The sequence below is a fragment of the Rousettus aegyptiacus genome, unplaced genomic scaffold, assembly GCF_014176215.1.
Source record: "Rousettus aegyptiacus isolate mRouAeg1 unplaced genomic scaffold, mRouAeg1.p scaffold_m13_p_3, whole genome shotgun sequence".
NCBI classification, from domain to species: Eukaryota; Metazoa; Chordata; class Mammalia; order Chiroptera; family Pteropodidae; genus Rousettus; species Rousettus aegyptiacus.
The window spans coordinates 11261796-11288890 of record NW_023416306.1 but is presented as its reverse complement, the minus strand read 5'-3'; the positions used below and the strand labels follow the sequence as shown (position 1 = coordinate 11288890).

The 27095-nt window shown below is 51.7% G+C and overlaps 1 protein-coding gene across 5 annotated transcripts in view; it reads left to right on the top strand.

The window, feature by feature from the left end:
- Window positions 1-24887, top strand: part of GSN (gelsolin) — a 51146-nt gene extending 26259 nt beyond the window's left edge. For all 5 annotated transcript variants that reach the window (XM_016155926.2, XM_036218332.1, XM_016155921.2 and 2 more), the window contains 16 exons: window positions 618-822; window positions 1556-1710; window positions 6181-6342; window positions 7860-8009; window positions 9168-9257; window positions 11752-11884; window positions 13203-13291; window positions 13423-13638; window positions 15516-15649; window positions 17726-17816; window positions 19684-19854; window positions 20454-20628; window positions 21687-21811; window positions 21991-22068; window positions 23856-23916; window positions 24501-24887. In XM_016155926.2, coding sequence (XP_016011412.2) covers window positions 627-822; window positions 1556-1710; window positions 6181-6342; window positions 7860-8009; window positions 9168-9257; window positions 11752-11884; window positions 13203-13291; window positions 13423-13638; window positions 15516-15649; window positions 17726-17816; window positions 19684-19854; window positions 20454-20628; window positions 21687-21811; window positions 21991-22068; window positions 23856-23916; window positions 24501-24670 — 2196 coding nt within the window. In that variant the 5' untranslated portion in view covers window positions 618-626 and the 3' untranslated portion in view covers window positions 24671-24887. The remainder of the gene's footprint in view (window positions 1-617; window positions 823-1555; window positions 1711-6180; window positions 6343-7859; window positions 8010-9167; window positions 9258-11751; window positions 11885-13202; window positions 13292-13422; window positions 13639-15515; window positions 15650-17725; window positions 17817-19683; window positions 19855-20453; window positions 20629-21686; window positions 21812-21990; window positions 22069-23855; window positions 23917-24500) is intronic.
- The last annotated feature ends 2208 nt before the right edge of the window (window positions 24888-27095 follow it).

The window sequence follows — 27095 nt, the reverse complement described above, 5'->3', positions numbered from 1 at the left end:
AAGGAAGCCTTTCCATTTCAAAAGAGCAAAAGCAAACAGGCTGTGGGAGCTTGGGCCAGTCCCCTCCCCAATTTGGGCCTCAGTTTCCCTATCTGCAGAATGGGGTTGGATGACGAGCTCTCTGAGGACCCTTCTAATTCTAAGGGCCACTGAGAATGCTGGAAGAGAACAGCCTGAGCCCCTGGGGACCCCCACATTTACCATTTAACACGCTGAGGGGATCTCCCCATGGCCCCAGAACTTGTGTTCTTGGAGCTTGGGGCAATTCCTGGGTCCTTGGCAGAGTCGCTTCACTCCTCTAGGCCTTGGTGGTTCCATCCAGTCGACACTCAGAAGGGAGGGAGAAGGGACTTAGGGCCTTCTGTACCCTCATTACCAGAGAGCTGAGTAGGAGAGACACACGCTTGCCAAGGACAGGGTTTGGAGCCTAAACTCTGCCCTGTTTGCTCACTCATCGAGACAGAGGTCATAGGAAGGGTTAGACTTGATTTGGGGGTGGGAGAGTCAGAGGCTCAAGTGGGATGCTCTTGGTGCTGGACACCACCCTCCCTCGTGCCCCGGGGTCTCTCCCCACGAGGGCCCCAGCACCCACTCAGGCTGTGCCCTGTCTCTTCCAGCCCGGCAGCATGGTGGTGGAACACCCCGAGTTCCTCAAGGCAGGGAAGGAACCCGGCCTGCAGATCTGGCGTGTGGAGAAGTTCGACCTGGTGCCTGTGCCCCGCAACCTTTATGGAGACTTCTTCACGGGTGACGCCTATGTCATCCTGAAGACGGTGCAGCTGAGGAATGGGAACCTGCAGTACGACCTCCACTACTGGCTGGGTGAGGCCAGCCCCCGCCCCGGAGCCCAGCCCCATAAAGCTCAGACCTCGGAGGTAGGGTTCCCCAGGCAGCGCCGAAGGAAGCTGAGTGACTGCTGAGCATCAAGTCTGTGCCAGGCACTTGGCTAGTGGTCTGTGTCCCCAGACTCCAGAGCCAGCTTGCCTGAGTTCAGAGCCCACTTCTGCCTTTTGGCAAGTCGCCCAGGTCCTCTGTAAAGCAGACACACTCCTTCACTGGGGCGTTGTGATGGTTAAACTAGTTAGTGCGGCATTCAGAACCGGGGGTGACTCGGGGACACCGGATCTACTCCGCAGTTCCCTGGGTTCCCAGAGGCAGCCGTGCCCCAGTTTACCTTTCAGAACTGGGAGCCTGCAGTCCCTGCCACAGTTCTGTGTGACTCTGTGAGTCTCGCCCTGTCACTGGGCCTCAGTTTCCTAATCTGCGAATTGGGCCAATGCTCCCAGGCCTGACTTCACGCTCAGGAGGGCTGAGAGTGAGTGCATAGGAACAAGGAAGAGAGGCGAATGTGTCAGAGCCTGGAGGACTCTGAGAGACCATGGAGTCCAGCCCCCACCTCCTCAACATACACATAGATTAAGCGAGGTGCACAGAAGGCAGGGGTTTGCCTCCTTCCACAGCCAGGCCAGCGCAGTGCTGGGGGCTCAGGACTCCTCCGTGGGAGGCGGGGGCTGCTCTCCGGGAGCCAGGCTAATGCTTCTCCGATGCCCCCTAGGCAATGAGTGTACCCAGGACGAGAGCGGGGCGGCCGCGATCTTCACCGTGCAGCTGGATGACTTCCTGAACGGTCGGGCCGTGCAGCACCGCGAGGTCCAGGGCTTCGAGTCCGGCACCTTCCTCGGCTACTTCAAGTCTGGCATCAAATACAAGGTTGGTCGCGGGTGGCAGGGACAGACGCACCACTGGCAGGACTCATTCATGTCACCCACCTTTCAGCCTTGTTGGCAGACGGGTCAGAGCTCAGCCTTTGGAGTCGGCCAGCGCTGGATTTGAATCCTGGACCCTTTCTAGTTTGGACAAATCACTCCCTCTGAGCGTCCCTTCCTTAAGACGAAGAGGAGAAAATTCCCCATCACTTCACAGGGTTGTCTTCCTAGCCCCAGCAGCATGGGGTGGGCCACGGGTGGGCCCCTCGCTTGCCTGGGGCTTTGGCCTAGACCCGTTTCTGCACTCCTTTGTTCTTAGACCCTGCCGGCAGAGGACCCCGTGCTAGGTATTTGAAAGGACGCCCTGGATTACATTCCTCTTTCTGTCATTAGAATCAATCCCCCTTAAACTTGAACTCTGAAGAGTCTGAGCCAACACAGATCTATCCTCCAGCCCCCAGCCAGGTGGGGCTGAGCAAAGCCAATCTAGGAGCCCTGAGAGGCTGTGCCCTACTATGTTGTGTGACTTCCGGCAAGCCACTTGGCCTCCCTGAACCTCTCTTTGCTCTCCGGTTACATGAGAGCAAGTCGCACCTGTCCTTCAGGCCTGGGGAGAGGATTTGGTGAAGGTGTAGCTGGGAAATGCCTTGCACAGGGCTTGGCACCTTAGAAGGACTCAGGAAAAGCTGTAGTTTTGCAAAGCTGAGGCTCTCTTCGGTCAGGATAGGGAGGGGACCACATGCTTTGATAGCCAGATGGACCCTACTGTCAAGAGTCCAAAGCTCTTATTTTAAGGGTTGGAGGGGAAATTGAGGCACAGAGAGGTTAAGCAACTAGCCCAGGGTTACACAGCAGGTCAGTTCCGGAGCTGGGATGAGAACCCCCATCTCCTGACTCCCAGCATTCTTTCCACTACACCAACCTGCTTCTCAAGGCTGATGTGTTGTGTGACCTTATGGAAGTCATTGTGCCTCTCCGGGCCTCAGGGTCCTCTGTGTCAACAGGGAGATGCCCCTGTATGCTCAGGTGAGGCACCGGGAATTGGATGATGGGAATGTGCTGGCTAGACTGAGACAGCAAAGGGCAGGGTGTGTCCTGAGAACAGAGCCTCAGCCCTGGGCTGGGCAGAGCTGGCTGGGCTGGGTTCCCTGGAGCCTACCAGCGCCCCCTGTCTGTCAGTTCACCCATGCTCACAGCTCCTGCTGAGCTGTCCAGCTCTACCTTCTTCATACAGCTCCTTCTAAGGTCTTGGTACCTTGAAGAAGGAGAAGTGAGAGGATTGAGACCCAGGCTCCCACGCTGAAGAAAGATTAGGTCTTTTTGCAGCTCCTAGAGCAGGAAATGAAAAGAACGCTTGACCAGGAGCTGGAGAGATTGCGGTTCCAGTCCTCAGGCCACCCCTCTGACTGCTGTGAGGCTTTGGGCCAGTCGTGTGCTTGTGGGGTGTGTGCTTTCACCTACTCCCCATTCGTTATTCATTCAGCAAACACTGATCAATTATATGGCAATTGTGCCTGCTGATTGTTGCCTTGTGGACAAGTTAAGCAACTTATACAGCTGGGAAGTGGTGGAGCTGGGATTCAAATCTGGGCATGAAGGGCTGGCGCGGAGCTGGTTCAGAGTGGCCATTTCAAAGACCCCTGGTCTCTGATCTTAGCTCAGAGAGGGCCTAGGACTCTGCATGTTTAGCAAGCCTCCCCCATCCTCTGGGGATTTTTCCAGGGCATCCTTGAGCCATACTCTGAAGAATGCTCCAGGGATCAGGTTCCCATTCAAGCCTGTATTTGGGACTTCAGCCCTGAAAGACCTGGGCTCCTGGTGGAAATGTGAGGTCTGAAGCGGGTCCTGTTTTCCACCTTCTACAAGTCCTCCAGCTGCCCCCGCACTTGGCCGGCCCAGCCCGAGGTTCTTGGCCTGGCGCCCTCATCAATTATAGATCCCCAAGGAGCAGAGCTTGTTATGCAAGACTTGCTCCTGTGAAAGCCTGCACCTCAGAGCCAGTTCTGTCCTCGGGTGTGAGAGAGGGGGCAGGGAAGGGACAGGAGCTACTAGAAAGGGCTGCCACAGGGCCTGGCTCATCTTGTTCTGCAACCAGCAAATGCTTTTTAAAATTCTTGTACTCTTCAGAATCTCTTGATCTTTCCTCCTTCTTGACTCTCAGACAGAACCCTAGAGACCCCTTGGGGCTGGGTTACTTGAATCCTTTGTTCAAATATTCTAGGCTGAGCTGAGTCCTAGAAGCCCCTGGCCCCGGGGAATAGTATAGGAAACTCACTGAATTCCTTGAACCTTTTCTGTTCCCATTTCTTAGACAAGGGACTCAGAGTTTGGAGGGTAGAGGGGACCAGCCCCAATCACTGTGTGTTTTTAGTAAAAAGTCAAACATTTGAAAAATGTAAACCTTTATAGTTTTTTTCCTTCTTCTGACTACTAGAGTGACACAAGCTGATTGTAAAATGTCAAATGTTAAAGAAATATAGGTTTGAGAAAGTAAAAGCCCCCCATGATTCTACTCTTGGGATGTACCCCAAATGGTAATTTTTCTCTCTCTATATATATATATATAAACATACAGATATGTATATTCATATTGATATAGAATTTATCTATATATATATTATCACTTTAATTTAGAAAGTGTCTTTTAAAACAATTTATCTCATTGAATTTTGTTCAAATAATTTCATGCCGGTCTCTGCGCACCTAATGATTAGACCATACAAAGCAACAACAAAGCCTAAAGAAACAAATCCTATTATAATACAAATAGTAAAGAATAGTAAAAATTTCAAAAAATTCCTGCCCCCTGAGCCTGGAGATCCTAATGTTCTTAATGTCTTCTAAGATCTTGACTTTATTTTTTGGTTAACTAGCCTTTTCAAGTCTAGTTGTCTTGATTAGAGGAGCTAATTAATCATGCTGGTGATCATTAGAAATCAAGTATTTTATTTTATAAATTCATATACAGAGAATTTTTTAGAACTAAGATTTGTGACATAAAACAACTCTTTTTAAAAAGATTTCTTTTTATAAAAAAGGGATGCTCTAACAAACAAAATACTTTATAGAGAGATATAAAAAGAAATGAAGGGCCTTTCTCTTCCTCCATCTCCCCATTCCTCATCTCTGAGAAATCCATGGAAACTGTCAAACTTTTCAGATCCACTGGCTCTTTACCTCCAGTTGAATGAGGTCCCCAGGTCAAGTCCACAGACACTCAGCAGTTCCTGGGCCAGCAGTTCTTGTCTCCCATCTTGGGCACGGCCGGGTCCCTGGAAGGGCAAGGTCGGGGGTAAAACCCAGCACTGCCACCAGCCAGGCGGGACCCTGGGTATGGGGCTTACCCTCTTTGCACATCAGTTTCCTTTCCTGTGAAGTGGGGTAGTGAGAGCCCCTACCTCAGGACTTGTCGTGAAGACCACATTGCATATCCACAGGCAGGTGCCTCAGCCCCTGGCAAGGACTTAGTGAGTGGCATTCTTTGCAGTCATTACCAGTGGATGGCAGGGTGTTTCATGTTCTCCCCCAGCTTCCCTTCCTCACCTGCTCCCCAGCAGAAGGGCCTTGCAGCGGGCAGAAAGAAAGGCTCTGTGAACACCTTGGTAGCCCTGCTGAGCCCAAGGGCGTGTTCTTGAAAGGCCTCATGCTGGTACAAAGAAAGACCGCCAGGGGGTGCTCCACTCGCAACAAGAAAAAGATTACATTTCTATTTGAAAGACTTTGCTCTGAACAGTGGCTTGTTTCTGTCTCCCAGCTTGGCTGACTGTAGTGACCTTCTCTCTAAGAAAGCCTGATATTGGGGGAAGAACCTATAGATTCCGTCACCCCTGGGGTTGAATCCTAGCTCCAGCACTTACTAGCCATGAGATCTCGGGCAAGTCCCTTTACTTCTGGAGCCCAATTTCCTCATCTGTAAAATGGGAATAAAGATACCTGCCTCATAGAAGATGCAAAATCAGCCCAGTGGGCATTATCATTTCACAAACACTTATTGCTTACTGTGCATTGACATAACAGGAGCCCATTTAAAACTCACTCCCTTTGCCCCCTTGCCCACACGGAGTCTGTGTAGTGAGAGTCAGTCTTGGCTTCGCTCTGCCAAATGAGGCAGCAAAGAGGGGTCTGGATCGGGTGGTTCCATTTCTGGCCTTAGCGGAAGCCCTTCTGCCTCCATGCCCACGGAACCCCCTCCTTGCAGAATGTCTTGAGGACTAGGGTTCTTTGTAACATCCCTTGGGAGATGCTGGTTTTGAGAAAGGAATGTTTGCGGCTTTTTGATCCAGGAAAAGTGCCCCAGAGGCCTTAGTGGAGTATGAGATTCTAAGGGGTGGCATGAGGTGCAGTGGGCAGGAATCTGCTGGGAGGCCACTGGTCCACAGGCCGGAATTTCCTTCAACTCAACCCTATTCTTTCTCCTGTATCTGCCTCCCTGGACTGACTCTCCCAATCTGACGTTGTCTCCTTGACCCCACAGAAAGGAGGCGTGGCATCAGGATTCAAGCACGTGGTACCTAATGAGGTGGTGGTGCAGAGACTCTTGCAGGTCAAAGGGCGGCGTGTGGTCCGTGCCACTGAGGTGCCTGTGTCTTGGGACAGCTTCAACAATGGCGACTGCTTCATCCTGGACCTGGGCAATGTGAGTCCTGCTGCGACTTTTCCCAGAGCCACTGAGGTGCTCCTGGCCTGGCCAGGCCCGACTCTGGCGGGGGTGGACACACCGATGTTAACACGTGCAAAGACATGGACAGGGCGAGCCACAGGGACAGCAGCCCCCGTGCACACACATGCTCTATGCGCGAGTCAGACACACCCGCAAACCCTCAGGTACGAACGTGACTGGCACACGTAGACTCCCATGTGTGTAGACTCAAGCCCGTCACATACAAGTCTGCGGACCTCGTGTACAGTGTTCTCGGACTCTGATTGATGGACAGACTCCCTGACATCTTGTGTTCATAGATACATCTGCTGTACCTTTTTTACGTATTTACTCACATGTTAATACGTGGCAGGCTTGTGCGCAAACTGTAGGCTCTTGTCTACTAGACAGGACATGGCACCACAGTGAATCCTGACACACGCAGACGAGCTTGTTGTTCAAGGACCCACATATGTATGTGTCACAAATGCAGTTGTGCATTAACACTTGTATATGGCCGTGTGTCGGATGCACTTACCCAGGCCTACATTACAGATGGGTGATGCTTTGTACCCGTGTCTTGCAAATCTACCCGCACTCATACCTGCAAATGGATGGGGCCAGACATTCTACCCCAGCCTCATATCTACATGTGATGTAACGTCCATGCAAATATTGGCACACACTTATTTAGTGTAAGCTTTTATTAAAGTGTTATAGGTACGGAAGAGTGTGTGAATCCTGAGTGCACAGCTGTCTGGATTTCACAAAGTAAACACACCTGTGTAACCAACATCCGGCACGAGAAACAGAACATCACCAGTCCCAGGAAGGCCCCATCTGTCCTCTTTTCAGCCACTTAAGCCCCAAGGGGAACCGCTGTCCCGAACGCTCCGAATAGCACTGTCGTTTCATGTACATGGAACCTTCTTTTTTATGTTTAACATTTCTGAGGTGCATCCATTTTGTTGCTTTTAGTTGTAGATTGTTCATTCTCCTTGCAACCTAAGATTTGATCAGCTGGATGTGTCACCATTTACTTATCCTTTCTATTGTTGCTGGGCACTTGGGGTAGTTTCTGTTTCGAGGCATCGTACGTGGTGCTTCCCAGAGTGTTCTTGCCCACGTCTTTGGTGGACATCTGGAGGCACTTCCGTTGGGTATATTCCTAGGAGAGGGATTGCTGGCTCATAGGATGTTGATGGATTGAGCTTTAGTAGCTATGGCCAGGTGGTTTTCCAAAGTGGTTGTACCAAATTTTGCTCCTACCAGTCAGCAAATGTTTTTATACAGTCTCTGTGTAGTTATACTCGTGAAAAAACACACACCCCAAGCCATGCACTCTCATAGCCTGGTGCACGCGGATCATACCCATTGCCCTTGGATGTGCGCATGTGCACACCCCACAGCCCTCACCTGGGCTAGCAGGGAACTAGATGAGCCCACACATACCCCACAGTCTCCTCCTGGCCTTGTTATTGGGCGCTGCCTTACATGGGGTCCCTGTCTTACAGGACATCTACCAGTGGTGTGGCTCCAACAGCAACCGATTCGAGAGGCTGAAGGCTACGCAGGTGTCCAAGGGCATCCGGGACAACGAGCGGAGTGGCCGGGCCCGAGTGCACGTGGTCGAGGAGGGCAGCGAGCCTGAGGCGATGCTTCAGGTACTGATGGCCACCGCCCAGGAGTGCAGGGGGTGGGGACAGGCGCTGGGACAGGATGTTCTTTACTTTCTTTGATTTGCAGGCATCTTTGAGGTGAATTTGTTTTTCTACCAAGCTGGAGTTCTCTAGGAAGTGGGGAGGTACAGCTTCTCCAGCAATTCCCAGACTCCCCCGAGTGGTGGCATCCAGGACCTGGTCTTTGCTGGGGTCATAAGCCACACGCTCTGGGCTGGGAGGGCCAGGCCCTCCAAAGGGGCTAAAGGAGGAGGAGGGTCTCAGCCTCTCCGAGGGCAGGCCTGATGCTGGAGCCAGGTCAGAAATACACAACCAAGGCTCAATGCCCCTTTCGTCTTCTGACCATTCCTGGTATTTTATGGCCCATTTTGTCAACTGTATGATGTGACTACCAGCCACTTGGCTGTGTGGGGGCAAAGTTCACCAGGAAAAAGGGGAGACCATGAGCTCTGCTCCATGCCACTTGGCTTCCGCATGTCTGCGGGTGTTGAGTTCTGGTTTTTAGGAAGAACAGAAGGTGACTATTTGGAGGAGGAGCCTGGACACCACCCGTGGTCAGGGTGGGGCAGTGGCCGGCCTGTGGAGGGCTGGAGGTAGCCCAGAATGGAGGAGAGAAACAGGGCTCTGAAGTCCCAGAGATCTGGATTCAGATTCTGACTTGGCCACCTCACAGCTGTGTGGACAAGTCCCTTCATCTCTCTGGACTGCAGTTTCCTCTTCCGTAAAACGAGAGCGATGATCTGTGCCTCCTCACATGGGTGCGAGCCTCAAACGAGAGCCCTTCGGGAGCGTGGTGGAAGCTGTTCAGTAGCTGTAGTTACGCTTAGAAAACGTGGGAAGAAATGGTAGAATGAATATCTGAAGGACTGTCCTAGAGGCAGAGGATCAGGGGGTTCTCTCGGAACTCGTGGGGACAGGGCAACAGGGAGGAAGGGACTTGACAGGCCGATCTGATTGTGCTCCCTATGCAGGAGGCATGTGAAGAGATGTAGGACGCCTCCCCCTAACTGGAAGGTCTCCGAGGATGCCTGTGTGGTCCTTGGCTGCCTGGGAGGGGGCTGTCTGGAGCCCGGGCCCCTTTCTGGGGGAGGAGGCTGCTGGAAGCGCATGACGACCCTTTCTTCCATCGCTCCATCGCTGCAGGTGCTGGGCCCCAAGCCGACTCTGCGTGCGGGTACCGACGACACGGTCAAGGAAGACGCAGCCAACCGCAAGCTGGCCAAGCTCTACAAGGTGAGCCTCAGACCTGCTGTGTCCCCTGGGGTCAGAACAGGGAGGCAGGGGACCCGGTCGTCCGGAGCTCCACTGCTCTGAGCAAAGCGCGCCTATGAAGTGTGTGTGTGTGTGTGTGTGTGCGTGTGCGTGCGTGTGTTTGTGGGGGGCGAGGGAGCTTGGCTTCCGCATGTCCGCAGGGAACACCCTCCTACTTTCTTTGCCTCCTGCACCGAGAGTAAGAGAAAGCCCTTGACCGCGGACGAATCTGTGTCGTGTTCGCCCGTGGGGTCTTGGCAGCACACATCCTGTCTCTGGAGTTCAGTTTCCTAGAGCGTGAAGTGGGGAGAAAGGCGGCGAGGCCCGCTTTGCAGGATTTCTGCGAGTCCACAGAGAAAATTGATAGGAAGCCGTTTCAGGAAAATACTTGGGGAATTACTTCAGCAATGGGTGCATGCGGGTGCTGGGGCCGTGGGTTATACTTAATGACTTTATTTGTAGTTTCTTCCTTGTGATTTTTAAAACCGAATTGAGGCTGACCTTGAGCTAAGGAACTCTTGCCTTGTGATTGGGCCCTGGGAGAAGGCGCTGCCTAGCCTGGATGCTCATGTTGGCCCTGAGGCTTATTTATGGTAAAATAACAACAAAGTGGGGTGAGCGCTCTCCTCATCCACAAAGAAAAACCGCATTAGTGATTTTTATTCTGATAAAGTAATACATGCCCATTGTCAAAATAAAATAGCGAGCAATACTCAAGACTATAAAAAGAAAATAAAAGTCAATGCAGTCTCATTGGTTTAAGATAACCAGTGCTATTTTTAAAATGTCTTAATTATGAAAGTAACAATACTCAATTAAAAGGAAATCAGCCTTTCCTCCTCCCCCGCTTCTCCATGGGTTACCATGGTTACATGGTTCCCATTTTAGTGAAAGAACATCCAGATTACATCTTTCTGCGTCTAATTATATACTTTCCCATCTCTGTTTGATATAAATGGATCCAAATTCTTCATGCTGTTCTATGGCCTTCTTTTTTTCCACTCACCATAGTCGAGAATATCTTTCTATACTAGGGGTCCACTTGGCCCTTGTAACAGCAATATAGTATTCTATTTTATGAACAGAGCATTTCAGCGGAGCCCTGATCGATGGGCGTTAGAGGATGTTTCCACCTTTTCCAATTGCAAACAGCCCCTCTCTGCTCTTGTGCCAAGTACGGCGTTAGGGCGAGTCCCCAGACATGGATCGCCGGGTCGGTCACAAACTGAATAGTGAGTCAGTGATTGAAAATACTGGGTCTGGAGTTAAGCCGCCTGGGTTCGAATCCCAAGACCGGTATTTTCTAGGCGTGCAGGTATTTAACCTCTCTGGGCCTTGGTGTCCTTGCGAATAACGTGGGGATAGTGGTGGAACTGTCACAGGGTCCTTGCTAGGATGAAAGGGGTTCTCTAATTACGTAAGGTGCGAGTTATATGAAATGCTTAGGAGAGTGTTGGCACGGAGTAGGTGCTCGGTCAGGGCAGAGCACTCGTTACCCAACGTTCTGACATTGTTACTCCGCCGCATTCTGGAAGACTTTCCAAGTTACCCTCCCCGGGCGCCAAAAGTGCCGGTTCACCCAGAGCCTCCTCCACACCAGGTCTTGTCGGTCTTTGGAATTTTGACTAATATGGTACACGCGTTTGAAAATTTGATGTACTTTTTATTTTGGAATAGCGTTTAGGTTTGCAGAAAAAGTGCAGATAGTACAGAGGGTTCCCATATACCCCCCCGATCCAGCTTTTCCCTCACCTCTTAACCAGGTACATTGGTCAAAACTAAGAAATAAACACTGGTTCAAGGCTGTTCACTAACCTACAGACTTTATACAGATTTCCCCAATTTTTCGTTCCAGAATCCAGTCCAAGAAACCACATCACATTTAGATCTTCTCCTTTCTTTCTTTCTTGGAGGGGGGAGGGGGGATGGAGGGAGGGAGGGAGGGAGGGAGGTGAGGGAGGTGAGGGCAGGGAGGGAGTGTCTCTCTCTTCTCTCTCTTCTCTCTATCTCTCTCTTTCTCGTCTTCTCTTTCTCTCTCTCTCTCTCTCTTTCTTTATTCTTTCTTTTCTTTCTTTTCTTTCTCTCTCTCTCTTTCTCTCTCTCTCTCTCTCTCTCTCTCTCTCTCTCTTTCTTCATTTATTTATTTCTGCCGATGAGATTGGCTGCCTTTCCAGCCAGCCGTACAGTTCTCCTCTGCAGCCCACCTTCCTGCACTTTATCCCCCTTCCCTCTCCTTGTGGAGTTTCCGTGCTAACCTCTGTGTGTAGGTCACAGATGTGGCTGTGACAAAATAGAAAAGGAAATGGAAACCTGGACGCACCTCAGGGCGTGAGGGAGCGAGGCCGGGTGTGACTCTGTAGGGTCGTTTGGGGCAGCGCTTGGGACCAACCGTGTGTTGGCTCGGGGGCGCCCTCTGGGCAGGCCGCGGTGGTGGAAGTCACTCACAGTCTGGGCTCCGTCTCCCTTGTCCCCTTAGGTCTCCAACAGTGCGGGCGGCATGTCGGTCTCACTTGTGGCTGACGAGAACCCCTTCGCCCAGGTGGTCTTGAGGTCAGAGGACTGCTTCATCCTGGACCATGGCAAAGATGGGAAAATCTTTGTCTGGAAAGGTACTGGGCCTGGGGGAGGGTTCCAGCAGGACCTTAGGCGGGAGCTCCCGCAGCCTTGCAGGAACTCAGCTCACGCGGGAAGGTAGAGTGTGTGGCCGGCTCCTGAATGGACGTGAGGAGTCCCGAGCTAAAGCCTTGGCCTTGCAGTCGACTAGGTGTGTGAGGATCTTCAGTTCTTTACGTCCCTCTCTGGGTCTCTGATCTCCTATTTGGGCTAAAACCAGTGTTTCCCAAATATGTTATAACACCAGTTCTCGGAGAGCTTAATTGGCATCATGTAAAAAACATATTTAAAAACGTACATATAGCTTTGCGGTCAAATAAGTTTATGGGCAACACTGGGTTAAATTATGTTCCCAGGTTTGTTTACTGCAGGACTTTTAAGAGCCTTTAACTTGCTATATATATATATATATATGTTGGGGCTTCTCATGAAGGTGACCTGGTTTCTGTTTGAGAAAGGCTGTTCCAGGGGCCCATGGGGCTCTTTGTGGACTATCCTGGGTACCGATTATGGGAGCAGACTGGAAAATATTGGCCCAGATGTTTCTGAGCAGATACATTGCATCCTCCTCAGATGCTCTATGACTAACTAGTCCTGAGGAAGAAGACAGAAAGGGAGGGAGGCGGTGGGTACACAGAGGATGGCAGAGATGGAGAGAGAGACTGAATGCTTGTGGTTATCATTATTACTGTCATCTTGGCCCCTCAGCCTTGGCAATAAGATATCTGGGGACCGAGGGCTGGCATCCGTTGGCCAGGAGCTGTCCAGGCACGGGAGTGCTCTCAGAGTTGGGACAAACTTCAGACTGGAGTGGGAGGAGCCCCCCACCATGGACAAATGGCTTAGGGGCGAGGAGGGAACCCAAGTGCGTGACGTGTGTAGGCATCAGAGTCCATGGGGCACACACGGCTTTCCCGCGTGCTAAGTGGCCTTGGTCAAGTCACTTAACTTCTCCAAGGCACTGGTTTCCTCATATGGAAATGAGGACAAGATAATAATGATCTTTATCACATAGAGTCATCATGTGGATTAAATAAAAAAATCTATGTGTATTTCTGAGCACAAAACATGTGCTCAGTAAATTGTCCGCAGTAGTTGCTGTGGTTGCTGTCATTAGCCAGGACCACCCCCCCCCCCACCGCCCCCCGCTGGACACAGGGGCTCTAGGAGTGGTCACTTCTGGGGGGTGTCTGGCCTTGGCTGTCCATAGTTTAAGAAAAATAAGGGGGGAGATTTGGCTGCTGCTTTCCCTGGACCATTGGACGTTAGGGCGCAGCGCTGAGCACGGGTCTCTCACCCTCCATCCGCCGGCAGGCAAGCAGGCCAACATGGAGGAGAGGAAGGCTGCCCTCAAAACGGCCTCCGACTTCATCAACAAGATGCAGTACCCCAAGCAGACCCAGGTGAGTCTGGAGCCAGGTAGGAGGAGTGTGGACTGGGTGTCCGAGGCTCCCCCGAGGGCCCCTGTTGGTGGCGTCTGTCCTCAGGGGGACCTGGCCTCAGCCACATCCTGCTCTTCCCTCTCCCCTCCCAGGTCTCTGTCCTTCCCGAGGGGGGCGAGACCCCGCTGTTCAAGCAGTTCTTCAAGAACTGGCGGGACCCAGACCAGACGGATGGCCCAGGCTTGGCCTACCTCTCCAGTCACATCGCCCATGTGGAGAGGGTGCCTTTTGACGCTGCCACTCTACACACCTCCGTTGCCATGGCCGCCCAGCACAGCATGGATGATGATGGCAGAGGCCAGAAACAGGTACCCGGGGGGCTGGGGTGGGCGTGTGACGCCAGGCCCCTCCGTCGCTTCCTCCAAGCCACTTCTGGCCTATGCATGGCCTCCCACTTTCCCAAGGACTTTTTCCTATGAGTTTTTGACCACAGTTCTGGTGAAGGAGATTATTTAGTCTTAACTTTTACAACCAACATACTCTAAACACCTATTGCCTGCCAAGTGTCTCAGAACCTACCTGCCTGTAAGGAATGCCTGGTCTGGAAGGGGGTCGACCACACCCACAGCCGATTGCTCAGACCCGCTTGGTCACTGGAAGATGGGAGGCGAGGAGAGGAATTATGGGGCTAGAGGAAGGACAGTGAGGGCAGGGCGGTCGGGGCAGTCTTCACAGAGCTGGGGATACTTTGGTCGGGCCTCAGCGTATGAGTAGGAATTTGCTGCCAGAGAGGAAGAGTGGGCCTTCCAGGCAGGAAGCTGTGCTGGGAGCCTGGCATTGGGAATATGCTCAGTGAGGGGCCTGGATACATGTCTGAGGGTGTGGCCTTGGTCCTGTAAGTCGTGATTGCTAGTGGGGGCTTTTTTCTTTCAAAGCAGAAATGTGACAGGCTTGGTTGGGTGCCTTCAGACCTCCGTGAAAATGGATGAGGCAGGAAAATGAAGGTGGAGACCCCATGAGGAGATTGTTATAATAGCTCAGGAAAGAGAAGATGACCTTGAGACGAGGAAGGTCACAGGGAAGATGGAGAAGAGCGGGATGGGGTGCAGAGATGTTTCTGAGATAGAATCGGCTTCAGGCAAATGTTGGTTTCATTCCACATGATAGAAATAGTAAAAGGGTTCATTTTTATTTACTATTGTTTGTCATTGGTATTATTATTCATTTATTCAGTCATTACTTGTGTGGGAGCGGAGGATGCAGTAAAAATGTTCAGGGTAAGGCAGTGTGGAAAGAGCTTGACAGCTTGGCTGTGTGGCCTTGCATGAGTTACTTAATCTCTTTGAGCCTTACTTTCCTCACCTCTAAAATAGGATTTAATTCCATTCCATCACCTTTAAGAATTTTCAAGGTCCAAAGATTCCTGGCTTCTGTTTCCCGAAACTTGCAGGGCTCTGTGTCTCTTCAGCACCACCAGGTGGCGCTATAGGACCTCATGGCCATCTGGGACAAACATGTCACTTTAGCTCTGCAGAGATCTGCCAGCAGAGGTCATTCTAAGGTCACTTAGTAATGGCCCTGCCTCTGGAGGTGATCGTGGAAGTCCAGACAATTCAATAATGAGACCGATAATGGTAATATTAGTAATAATAACAAGAATAATAATTCTAATAATAAGAGTGACTGCCACCTACAGAGCTGTCACCGTGTGCCAAGCTCTGTGCTAGACGTTCATGAATAAACTCACTTGATCTTCACAACAACCTTCCGAGGTAGTTACTCCATTCTTCCCATTTTTCAGATGAGGAAACCAAGGTTCATAGAGCTTTAGCAAGTTGTCCCAGGTCACACAACCTCTAAGGGAGTGGAGGCTCATTTGGATTCCAGTTATCTGTCGATTTGTGCCCTCAGCCCTCACTGAGTCTTGCTCGCTAAAAGCAGATTCTATATAGCACCATGCTGCTACTCGTCCCTGTGCTGATCCCTGCGAGGAGGAAGTGGGGGGTGGGGGGGCAAGGGCGCCCTATAAGGATCCAGAGCAGGACACCTGGGTCTGAATCCTGACGGCTCTGTGATTTGGGCAAATTATTTAACTTCCATCTGAGCCCAGGCGGAGTCACCTATAAGAGGCTTGTCCCATTGTGGACCCACGAGGTGGTTTCTGAGCCGGCGTAGACAGGGTGGGGTTGCCGCATGGTGTTGAACCCGTGTTGAACCTGTGTTGAGCCCAGCTTTGCTCCCGCAGATCTGGAGAGTCGAAGGCTCCGCCAAAGTGCCGGTGAACCCCTCCACATACGGGCAGTTCTACGGTGGTGACAGCTACATCATCCTGTACAACTACCGTCACGGCAGCCGTCAGGGGCAGATCATCTACAACTGGTGAGGGTCTGGGGCCGCATGCTGCGGGGTGGAGCGCGGGAGTCACCGGTTGGGCAGCAAGGGTGGGAAAGTAAACAGGGCCGAAGGACGTCCTGGGATGTGAGGGCCTGAGGCGGGGCGGTCCTCTGCCCAGACAGCGCAACAGCACTTGTCTTACTGAAAGGACTTTTAAACTCTTCTTATGAAAACATTACATGTCCGTTGTAGAAGATGCGGTGAATACGGATGGAATAGGGAGAAACAAACAAGCAGAAAATCTCTCCCGCAGTTCCGCTCAAAGTACTGTACACACAAGTGTTTATCCTCACATGTTTTCGAATGAAAAATTTCAGTTTTTTACCAACAGGTAACACATCCATGTAATTCAAGAATAAACGCAGAATAGTAAGGCATCGATTGAGATACCTCGTGCTCCCCACGCCCCTCTCCACCCTGTTCTCTAACCCCACCTCTCCATGAGTAATCGCTTGTCTTAGTCGCTCGTATAGCCTTCCAGTAATTACTTAGGCAAACAATAAGCAAACATGGCCCACTATTCCTAGTTCTCTCCCTTCCTTGCAAAAAAAAGATGGCATGTGTCGGATGTTGTCCTGCACTTTGCTCTTCTCACTTATGCTTCCGGGAGCTCAATCTGTGTCAGCACACAGCGTCCTTGCTGTTTATTTATTTATGTTTGTATTTATTTACAGCTCCATAATATTCCGCACTGTGGCTGAACTGTCATTTGTCGAGCAGATGCCTTCTTGCTGGTGCCTGCTTGGGCTGCTTCCAGTCCTCTGCTATTACAAGCATCGCTGTGGTTAGGAAGCTTAAGTAAATGGCATCTTAAATGTGGAGAGCTATATCTGTAGCGTAAGTTCCCAGAACTGGGACTGCTGGGTCAAAGAGTAAACGCACTTGTCGTTTTGATAGATGGCGCCCGATTTCCCTAGATATGGTTTGGAGCCCTTCGCAGCCACAAGTGAGAGTGTGTGCTTCTCAGCAGCCTCCTTGGTGGACTGTCTCGCCCAACTTTTGGATGTTTGTCAGCCTTATAGTTTACAAAATGGTATCTCAGTTCATTTGTATTTCTCTTACTTTGTGATCTCAAACTTTTTGATGATTGTTAGGATTTCTTCTTTTTTTTTAAGTTTTTATTTCGAAATAACTTTAGACTTCTGAGAAGCTGAAAAATAGTACAGACGGTTCCAATATAACCACTACACAACTGCCTCGATGTTCATATCTAACTGAACTAGAGTAGGATTATCAAAATCAGGAAATTAAACCTGACACAATATTACTTACGAATCTATAGATGTTCCTTGAGTTTCACCAGTTTTCCCACTAATGGTCTTTCTCTGGTTTAGGGTCTAATCCAGGATCCCACATGGCATTTAGTCATCACATCTCCTTAGTGGCATTTAACCATGTCTAATCTAATCTGTGACAGTTCCTCATTCTTTTCTTAATTAGCTACACGAGCACATTGATTTGTCACATTTCATTTGCTTGTACAGATAACACGCATTGGTTATGGGAATTTAGACAGTACAGGAAGCAGGGGGCAGAAAACCACCCCCCTCCCAAATCTCCCCTTTTAGCGCTGTCACCATCGGCCTTTAGGTGGACGTCCATGTGGACCTCTCTGCTTGTGTCCACGTGAGGCTGAACTGCCTGATGTCTTTTCCAACCAGTGGCCTCAATGTTGCACTTGTTACATGACCCCTGACCTGCCTTTCCACCCTGGAAAATGGCCTGGCCACCTTTCTGCATCTCAAGTTTGAGTCTCAGAGCACCTTCTCTTGTGGCTGCCCAGCCTGGAATGAGCCAGCCAGGCCCCTGGGGAGCACGTTCAAGAGAAGGAAGTCCACTGGTTGTACTCAGTTCTCTATAACGAGGCCAGATGCTGAACTGGGTGCATGGCATATTGGTTTGGTTCCTGGCTGTGGTTGTTTTTCAGAGAATCGTGGCCCTCTCTGTATCTCAGTTTCATTACTTGCAACCTGGAGATTTGTGGATTTCTCAGGCCCGGGGAGAGGAGAGACTCAGGCTTCCGTCGTGAATTCCAGTGCTGAATATCATTTCCTCTTTCAGGCAGGGCGCCCAGTCCACCCAGGATGAGGTCGCCGCGTCTGCCATCCTGACTGCCCAGCTGGATGAGGAGCTGGGAGGTACCCCTGTCCAGGTGAGCCCTGACCTCTGCCCCTCTGGGTCATACCCTGGGCCTTCTCCATCTGTTCACTCATCTGTCTGACTGTCCTTCCATTCACCCATCCATCTATCTATCCATCCATCCAACAAGCATTTATGAGGGCTTCCACGTGCCTAGCACTGAGTCTGTAGCCGTGAACACACAGACCCACCCCTACCCTGTTGGGGCTTACGGTCAAGGAGGAGAGAGGCGTTCGACAGACACGCACACAAATGGGTGCATAATTGCACACTGTGATGTGCGCAGCGAGTCAGAATAAGATGCTGTGGGTGAGAAGTGGCAGAGGCAGCATGGCAGGACCGTCCGGAGCATGGACATGGAGGTGGCCTGCTTAGGTTTGAGTGCTTTCTTCACATGTGGACAACCTTGGACAGATCACTTAGCCTCTATATGTCTCTGTGTTTTCTAACTGGGGATGAAAACAGCACCTTCCAGTGCCGTGCACAGGAAGAGTTAACATCTGTAGCTTTTAGAGCCATGTCAGCCCCATAATAGGCTCCTTATTGGCGCTTGTTAAGTATAAGGACATAGATCCAAGGTGGGCTCTAATTGGATTAGAGAAGCCTCCTTCCCGCACCAAGGAAGGCGCTAGTAGATGAGTAGGGATTGGCCAGGCAGGGAGTGAGGGAAAGCACATTCCAGGCAGAGGGAAGAGTATATGCAAAGGCCCCGAGATGGGAGGGGGGCATTGGTATTAGAGTGGGGGTGGGGGTGGGGGAGTGGAGAGTGCCAAGATAGGAGTCTGGAGAGGGGATCAGAGCAGGGCCAGACCACCCAGAATCCATGGTGAGGATGTTGACCTTGATCTTGAAAACAGGGCACATTGCCGAAGGTTAAATCTGATGTGAGGGGATTTATGGGTCTCAGTGGTCAATTCTGGCAATCGCGAGGCCCTAGAGGGCAGCAGAGCTAGTTTGGGAAGATGAGGGGCAAGAAGACAATTCTCCTTCCTCCGTCTTACCTTTGGAGTGGGCGGGGCTCTAGATTCAGATCCCGAGTTGGGCCCTGTACTTTGTGACAGTGGTGTCCTCTGGGTGCCAGGCTCCGAGTGGGATGATTGCCGCCTTAGCTCATTTGATCATGACAACGGCCTTGGGAGTTGCATCCTTGGTCCCATTTTACAGAGGAAGAACCTGAGAGGTTGAGGCACGTGCCAGAAGTCTCAGCCTTGGGGTGGGCTGGTATCTGAGCTCCAACCCAGCAGGGGTGGTTCGTGCTGGGGAGTGACCATGGTAACACACACGCGACAGCTTCTTCTACATTTAGCTCACGGACCACGCCTGGGACCCGGGTGGGCACACGGGCAAGAGCCGATGTGACCCACCTTGGCGTGGACCTCCTTGCTATAGTCCCTCCCTGACTGCAGCCTGCATCTCGGGTGCGCTGGCTGTGTGGGAGGGGACCCTCCAGGTCTGGAAGGCTCCGTTCTCACCACTCCACTGGCCTTCATGCCCGGAGCTGACGTCACCATCCTGGAAGCGTGTCCATGAGCGATCCCTGTGCTTCCATTTAAGGAAATATTTGCAAACAGGAGCTCTCTCAGTTCTTGGACTAGAGTCAGGGTCAGCAAGGCAGGTCCTCTTGGGAGGAGGGAGCGACTGAGGCATTGCCCGGGGGACCACAGGCAGTAGCGGCATCTCTAACCTTCCCGAAACTCCCCCTCCCATCCCAGCCCTGGGCCCTATAGGGTCACACTCCACACCATGCACGGGGACACGAGCGTGATGGCCTCGTTTGGGGTGGATCCGGGCCATGCTGGCCAGGGAGGGAGGCAAGCTGGTGCCACACAGAAGGACCAATGCCCCCGCTTCCCTGACTTGCTCTCCTGTCTCCCTGCCAGAGCCGTGTGGTCCAAGGCAAGGAGCCTGCCCACCTCATGAGCATATTTGACGGGAAGCCCATGGTCGTCTATCAGGGTGGCACCTCCCGCGAGGAGGGGCAGACGGCGCCCGCCAGCACCCGCCTCTTCCAGGTCCGGGCCAGCAGCTCTGGAGCCACCCGAGCCGTTGAGGTAACTAACACCAGGCACTGGACCCCAGGAGGGCATGGCCTCCCTGAAGCCTCCCGGGCTTGATGGGCAGATCTCCGGGCACAGGTGGGATTGGGTGTAGGGTTAGGAAGCAACTTTTTTTATCTTCCTTCCCTGGCAGCAGGATTGTATGCCTTAGACTTCCCCTGGTTTTCAGGATGCTCAGATGCCCCTTGTACGTCTTCCATAACAGGCAGCTCACTACTCACAGGCAGCTCATTCTTCACAATCTGAACACTGTTTCTGATTATATTTCAGTTGGCCACTGTCCCTGTCATGGTAGAAGGTATAGAGCTGAGCATACTTTTATAGGATGGTCCGAGCAGTCTAGAGGAGAATGGGACTATCACCTCCTTTATTCTGGGCACTCAGCTTCTGTTGACGCAGCCCAGAATTCTAGAATCACCTTGTCTAGCCACAAGGTGATGAGTAACTGAGCCCCTCAGTGTCCAAAGTCTATGTCCTCAGCTGGCTTAGGGTGTGCTCCTCCAAGTCCCCACCCTACGCCGGTCCTGCCGTAATGTCTCCTGGGCTATGAGAAGGGGGCTGAGGGCTTATTGTCTGGTCTCCTGTCCTCCCAGATAACCCCTAAGGCCAGTGCACTGAACTCCAACGATGCCTTTGTCCTGAAAACGCCCTCTACCGCCTACCTGTGGGTGGGTGCAGGAGCCAGCGAGGCTGAGAAGACTGGGGCGCAGGAGCTGCTCAAGGTGCTGAAGACCAAATTCGTGCAGGTGGCAGAAGGCAGCGAGCCAGGTAGGAGCGGGGGCCGGAGGGGCCTGCCGTTGCTCTCTGGGGACGGTGGCTGTTAGGTTTCCCTCTCTACTTCTGCTTGGGGAGCTTTGTCCTCACCCCGTCTCAATGCTTGACCCCTCATGTGTGTTAAATAAAAGCAGATTGGATGAAAGTGAGAGCTATGGTGAGTGAGAGGGAGGCCTCCAGGAGTTAGAGAAAAAAGAGCTCAATGTGGGCTGGGGCAGTCAGGGAAGGCTGCTGGAGGAGGTGGTGATTGGCTAGGAAGCCTTGAAAGACGGTGGGCAGAGTAACAGCCTCACAGGGGCAGCGGTCTCCCCTAATCTGTAGAATTTCCGTGCACAGAAGGGCCACGGGCCTCCTCTGTTTCCACATCGTCCTTATGGCAGCCCGCAGTCTTTCTGCTCGTAACTCTCAAGCCCATTCCCTCCTGCTTGATGCTTAATAGACCTGGGGAGGAGTAGCTCAGTCTGGAACAGCACCAGTGGAACCTTCCGACAGTGGACTTGTTCTTTATCTGCCACTAGTCATGTGTGGCGAATGAGCACTTGAAATGTGACTGGTGGGAATTAGTGAGAATGAGGAAATAAATTTCCGATTGTATTTAATTTTGATGAATTAAAAATTTAAATAGTCACTTGTAGACAGAGCAGGTGTTGTGGAAAGAATATAGGGATTGGAGTCTGGCAAGATTTGTGTCCTGGCTTTACCATTCACTAGCTGTGTGATGTCGAGTGAGTTGCTTAACCTCTCTGAGCCCCATTCACCTCCTTTGTTGAGTGGGGATCATTATCCCCATCCCGCAGTGCTGTCGTCAGTCTCAAGCCAGCAGTAGTCCTGGCTGTGTGCTGACTGCCAAGTCCGCCCTCTCTGGACTCCGTTTCATCACCTTCAAATCTCTCAGGCCCCTTCCCTCTTTGGCCCCCTGGGATTTCAAGATGGAGGGTGGGGACTGAGAGCAGTTGTTTGCTCCAAGGCAGGGTCCATCCCATCACCTGATGAGAAGTGCTAGGGAGGCACTTCTGGTGTCAGTTGGCAACTGGTGTGGCCTTCTCTCACAGACAGCTTCTGGGAGGCCCTGGGTGGGAAGACCTCCTACCGCACGTCCCCAAGGCTGAAGGACAAGAAGATCGATGCCCACCCTCCTCGCCTCTTTGCCTGCTCCAACAAGATCGGACGTTTTGTGGTGAGCCCCTGCTTTCCCCTGGGGAGGCGTGTTCCAAGGAGCGGGGCGCGTGGCAGCAGGGACAGGAAGGAGCATGCTGCAGCCCGGAGCCAGCTCTGCGACTTCCTCACGGGAGCCCACCCTGCCGGGGAGGAGGGCTGGCTGGGGTGCTTAAATGACCCTCTTCCATTCCTTCCCAGATCGAAGAGGTCCCTGGCGAGTTCATGCAGGAAGACCTGGCTACCGATGATGTCATGCTCCTGGACACCTGGGATCAGGTGGGTGAAGGACACAGTGAAGGCTCTCTGGGCTGGGGGGAGTGGGAGGACCTAGACTTTCAGCTCTAAGGTGGTTGACAGAAGGACTTAAAAGAGGTCGCGCCAGGTGTTGCTAGAAAAGTCCGTGAGATGCTATAAGCCACTTTTCCTCTCTAAGCTTCTATTTCCTTATCTGCAAAATGGGAGCAATGGTACATACCTAGCATAGCCCAACAAGATGAGATGTAGATAGAATCACCTTGCACACTACAAAACACCATATAAAGGCAAATCAGATGACCAGCATTCTCTCCCAGGCCTTGGGAGAGCGAACTCTTAACTTTAAATCTATTTGTAAAGAGAGTTGAACATAACAGCATATTCTATGCAGGCATAACTGCCCAGAGTCACCAGGAGGTTTTGATGTGCACCCTCATCTGTTTTAGAGGGCTCTGGCGCTCTCTGCTTCTTCTCCGAGGGAAGACCATTCACTGTGTAGGACCTGGCAGGGGGAAATGCCATTCATGCATTCGGCCAATATTAACTGAGCACCTGCTTTGAGGCAGACACTGTTCTAGATGCTGGGGATAGAGCAGTAAATAAAGGAGGCATTCCCTGGCCCCGCAGGGCTCACATTCTCATGGGGGTGGCAGTCAGTAACCCTTGCTATCAAAGTGGCTTGAGTTGTCAGGGTTCTAGGTAGCAGCCACGAAGACAGGAGACTCCTGTCAACCCTCAGGGCTGCTTCTTGGATTCCCCAGTTGGAGGATCAGCACCAAGATATTTACAGTCTGAGGCATGCAGCTACTATCACTAATTACTCCATTGGCTAATTAACCTGTTTGTTCATCTGTTTATTCATCGACTTAGCCAACATATATGAAAGTGTTTTCCAGGCAAAGTGCTGCAGCACTGGGAATCTTATGATGAGCAGAATGGACACAGGACTTGCCCTGGACACACCAGTGTAGTAGGGAACACATTTGTAAATAAGAGCAATCAAATAGCATTTTATTGTCTAATACTGTCTTATCAACGACAGGTGCTCTTTAAAATATTTTAGATATACATCAAAACAGATGATACATAAAAATCAGCCGAGTAGGTTTTTTGGTATAACAAAACTGTAATAAGAATCAAAATGGTGGTCACGGTGGTGTGTTGTTTTAATTCGAAGCTTGAGGCCTGCGTTGGCCCAGACGCACAGAGACTTGCAACATCGCAGACTCTCGATGCGTATTTGTTGCATGAATAAGCCCATGAGCATGATGCTTGGCCGCTCACTTATTGAACAAATAAATGTCTGTAAAGGGATAATTCATGAACTCGAATGTGAGTCTGAGAGGGGTCTCGAACTCGGCGCCCAGTGGCACCTGACCGGCAGTGTGAGCGAATGGAGCCGGCTGGGATGCAGGGACGCGGAGGGGTGGCGCCGGAGGCAAACCGGAACTTCCCATCCCAAGGCGCTGCTGCCGCTCGGCTTCGCCCACGTGAGGGCGAAGGCTCGCGGCTGCCAGACCCTCCAGGTTCTCGAGGGAAGTTGGAAATCTAGATGTAATGGGATGAGCGAGCAACTAAATTGCTGTAAGAAGACATTGCAGGCCAGCCTAGGGCGGCGAGTGGGCAGAAAAAGCGCGTTTGTAGGTCACTGGTTTGCAAGGGCCGTTCCAAATCCCTCTGCTCGTTGTCCGTGGGCTCCGTCGCCGAGGGTGTGTCCAGGCCGGCACCTGCGGCCCCCCAACCCCGCCTCCGGCAGCGAGTCCGGTCAGCACGCCGCATGCTCTTTTCATTTTACATCTCACCTCTAGGTCTTTGTCTGGGTGGGAAAGGATTCTCAAGAAGAGGAAAAGACGGAAGCCTTGAACTCCGGTGAGGACCCAAGTCTTCCCGTGGGTCTGTTGGGTGTGGTGGGGTGGGAGCAGCTTCCACATGAGTCTGGGAGTTTGTGGTGGTTGGGTGGAGACGTCCTCATCCATGGACAGTCCTCATCCTCGGCCCTGCCTGGGGTGGCGAAAGGACAGCTCGATTCCTTCAGAAAGCCGTGGGTCATGCCAGGGAAAGGAAGGAACAGATAGAAGCTGCTTCGCCTTCCCAGGGTGCCCAAGGACTGAACTTGCCAGGGTCTGGATGTTGGAAAGCGGGTCCCTGGTAGCTGAGTGGGTCTGATTTGGGAGCCGGGAACCCCAAATATCTTACAATAGGAGACAGCGAGAGAAAAATTATATAAGCTCTGTGAGGCAGGGGGTGAAACTGATCACCATCCCTTCCCGTGTTCCTGGGCAGGGTGGTGGAGGAGTCACATGGGTGTCATCGCCTTTAGGGGACAGTGGTGTCCAGTGCAGAGATTGGGCAGTAGGACAGTAAGGCCAGAAACCATCCTAGGCAGCTCCTGCGCTGGTCAGGTAGGTAGTCACTGAGGATTCCCGGATTTCCTCCTGCGTGTGTGTCTGCAGCTAAGCGGTACATCGAGACGGACCCAGCTAATCGCGACAGGCGGACCCCCATCATCGTGGTGAAGCAAGGCTCTGAGCCTCCTTCCTTCGTGGGCTGGTTCCTCGGCTGGGATGACAACTACTGGGCTGTGGATCCCTTGGACAGAGCCATAGCTGAGCTGGCTGCCTGAGGAAGAACAGGCCCCACCCCTCTCACCGGTCAGTGCCTTCTAGAACTGTCCATCTCTCAAAGAGACCTTCTTATAGCAGGGCCACTCAGAGGTGTGAGTGTGTGTTTTTTACAGTAGCCAAAAACAACCCTGCAGCGATGCAGGGTCCTATCAAAATTGTCTCAAGTATCTGTGCTTTTGGAAATTAAGTTCAATAAAAGCTTTTTGAAGTGTTTGACCTGCTGTGTGGCTCTGTATGTCCCATTCTGGTGATTGCCCTGAGACCGCCCAAGGAGGGGGCTTCGCATGTGGCTGAACCCGGAGGAGCTTCTCTCACCCGGAGCTTCTCTCACCCTGTGTTCATCCCGGGCCTTCGAGCAGCAGATGCTGAGATGAGATGAAAGGCGCGTAGGTGATACGAGGGGAACTGCCCGCGTGGACGGAAATCGAGAGCAAACGGGGGGAGGCTGGGGACCCATCAGACCGAGATGCGAGTCTGACCCCAAGCAAAGGTTCGGCAAAGCTGGGCAGTCCTTGAGTCGAAGTAAAAAAAAAAAAAAAAAAAATTGGTTTTTAATGGCATATGATCCCATTTTTTTTATTGTAGTAAACTATATGTAATGTAATACTAGTCATTTTGAACACTTTGAAGTGTACAATTTAGTAGCATTAAATATATGTACAGTGTCGTATAGCCATCCTTACTATCTATATACCCAAACCCTTTTCATAATCCCCGATCTAAATGCTGAGCTCATTAAACAATAATTCCTAATTCCCCCTGCCCCGTTCCCCCAGCCCCAGGCAACCTTTATCCTATTTTTCCATCTCTGTGAATTTGCCTATTCTAGGTGGCTCGTATAAGTGAAGTCATACAGTGTTTGTCCTCTGCATCTGGCTTATTTCGCTTGCCATAATGTCTTTAAGATTCATCATTGTGTAGCATATATAAAAATTTCGCTCCTTTTTGTGGCCGAGTAACATTCCATTGAACGTATAGTGGTGTCTCCTGCTTTCTAAAAGCGGGCTAAGTTAGGCCACTTTGCTTTTACAAAAGACCTGCGTTAGTACAGGAACAGTTTTATGTAAAAGCGGAAATACTCTTCGGATTTCCTTTGGTGAGTAAAAACTCGCTTCTGTAAAAGCGAGTGGCCTAAAGCGAACTTTTGGAAATCAGAGGACGCTCTGCTTCACGCCGTTGCCGCTTACGAAAGTTTTCGCAGGCGCGCTCTGTCTTCGGATAGCAGGGGAAACCTGGATTCCACCTTCCGTTTCTCCACCGATCCATCGATGGACAGTTGGGTCTTTTCCGCCTTGTGAATAATGAATGCCGCTGTGAACATTTGTGCACAAATATCCGTTCGATTCAAAGCAGTTGTTAAGCCAAAGTCAGATCAGTCAGCAAAGGAGTTGCGTGTCCCCCGGGAGCCAGTGTGCTGTCTCCTGTCCCCACTACAGTCATCGGGAGGTGTGACCTTGGGTGGGGATGGAGTTCGAAGCCAGCGGCTGGGGCCCTTAGTCACTTACGTGCCTCGTGGTGGAGAGTCAGCAGTGTGCGTTCTCATGGCCGCTGCGCCCTGAGATATCTGCCTAGAACTTCCTCAGTTCCTCCGCTTCCCAGGAGACCTGCTGCTGCCCCAGGGTTGTTTGGAGAAATCTCCGCTGCTGCAGCTACCGTCACAGGAGGTGGCCCCGGATGCTCCCAAAGGTGCGGCCTCTGCGGTATGGGAGAAAGACTTGCTCTGGGCCCCACTTGGTGCCCTGGGCCTTGACTCTCTGCTCATGCTCAGACTGTCACAAAGTCTCTCTTAGACAGTCCCATGAACTTGTACCTCTACACCTTTTCCTCATGGGGGTTCCAAACCCGTCCGAGGAATTGCTGGGCGGCGGACCCCATTCTCTTGCCTCTATCCTTCCAGTCCTTTCTCACCATGCTTTTTCCCCTTTTGTTCCATGCTACCTCCCCAGCCCCAGCCCCACCCAAATTATGAAGTGGCAGAAACCAGTGCGAGGGGAGGGTGTGTGTGTGTGTGTATTTACACCGTCGTTTTCAAAGCTGGCTGATCACGGGAATTGCCCAGGGAGCTTTTTAAATGCATCGATTCCCCAGGGGCTCTGCCTCTAGAGATCTGATTCACGGCAGAAATGACGATGGTAGTGGAGAAGGAATTTTCCAGGTGAAACATGGAAAGTCATCTCAGGGAGCTGTGAAGGAGAGTGTCACACTCAGACAGACGACAGCCCGGTGTGGCCGGAGCAGCAGGTGGGGAGTGCTCAGCCTTGATGATGAGAGTTCATGAAGGTCCTTGAATGCCATACTAAGGGGTTTGGACTTGATCTTGTAACACCTGCCTGCCTGCCTGCTTGCCTGGCCTATCCCCACAGAGTTGCTTTCATGATCAAAACATTCAACTTGACAAACGCAAAGTTCTGGAACTAAAGCAGC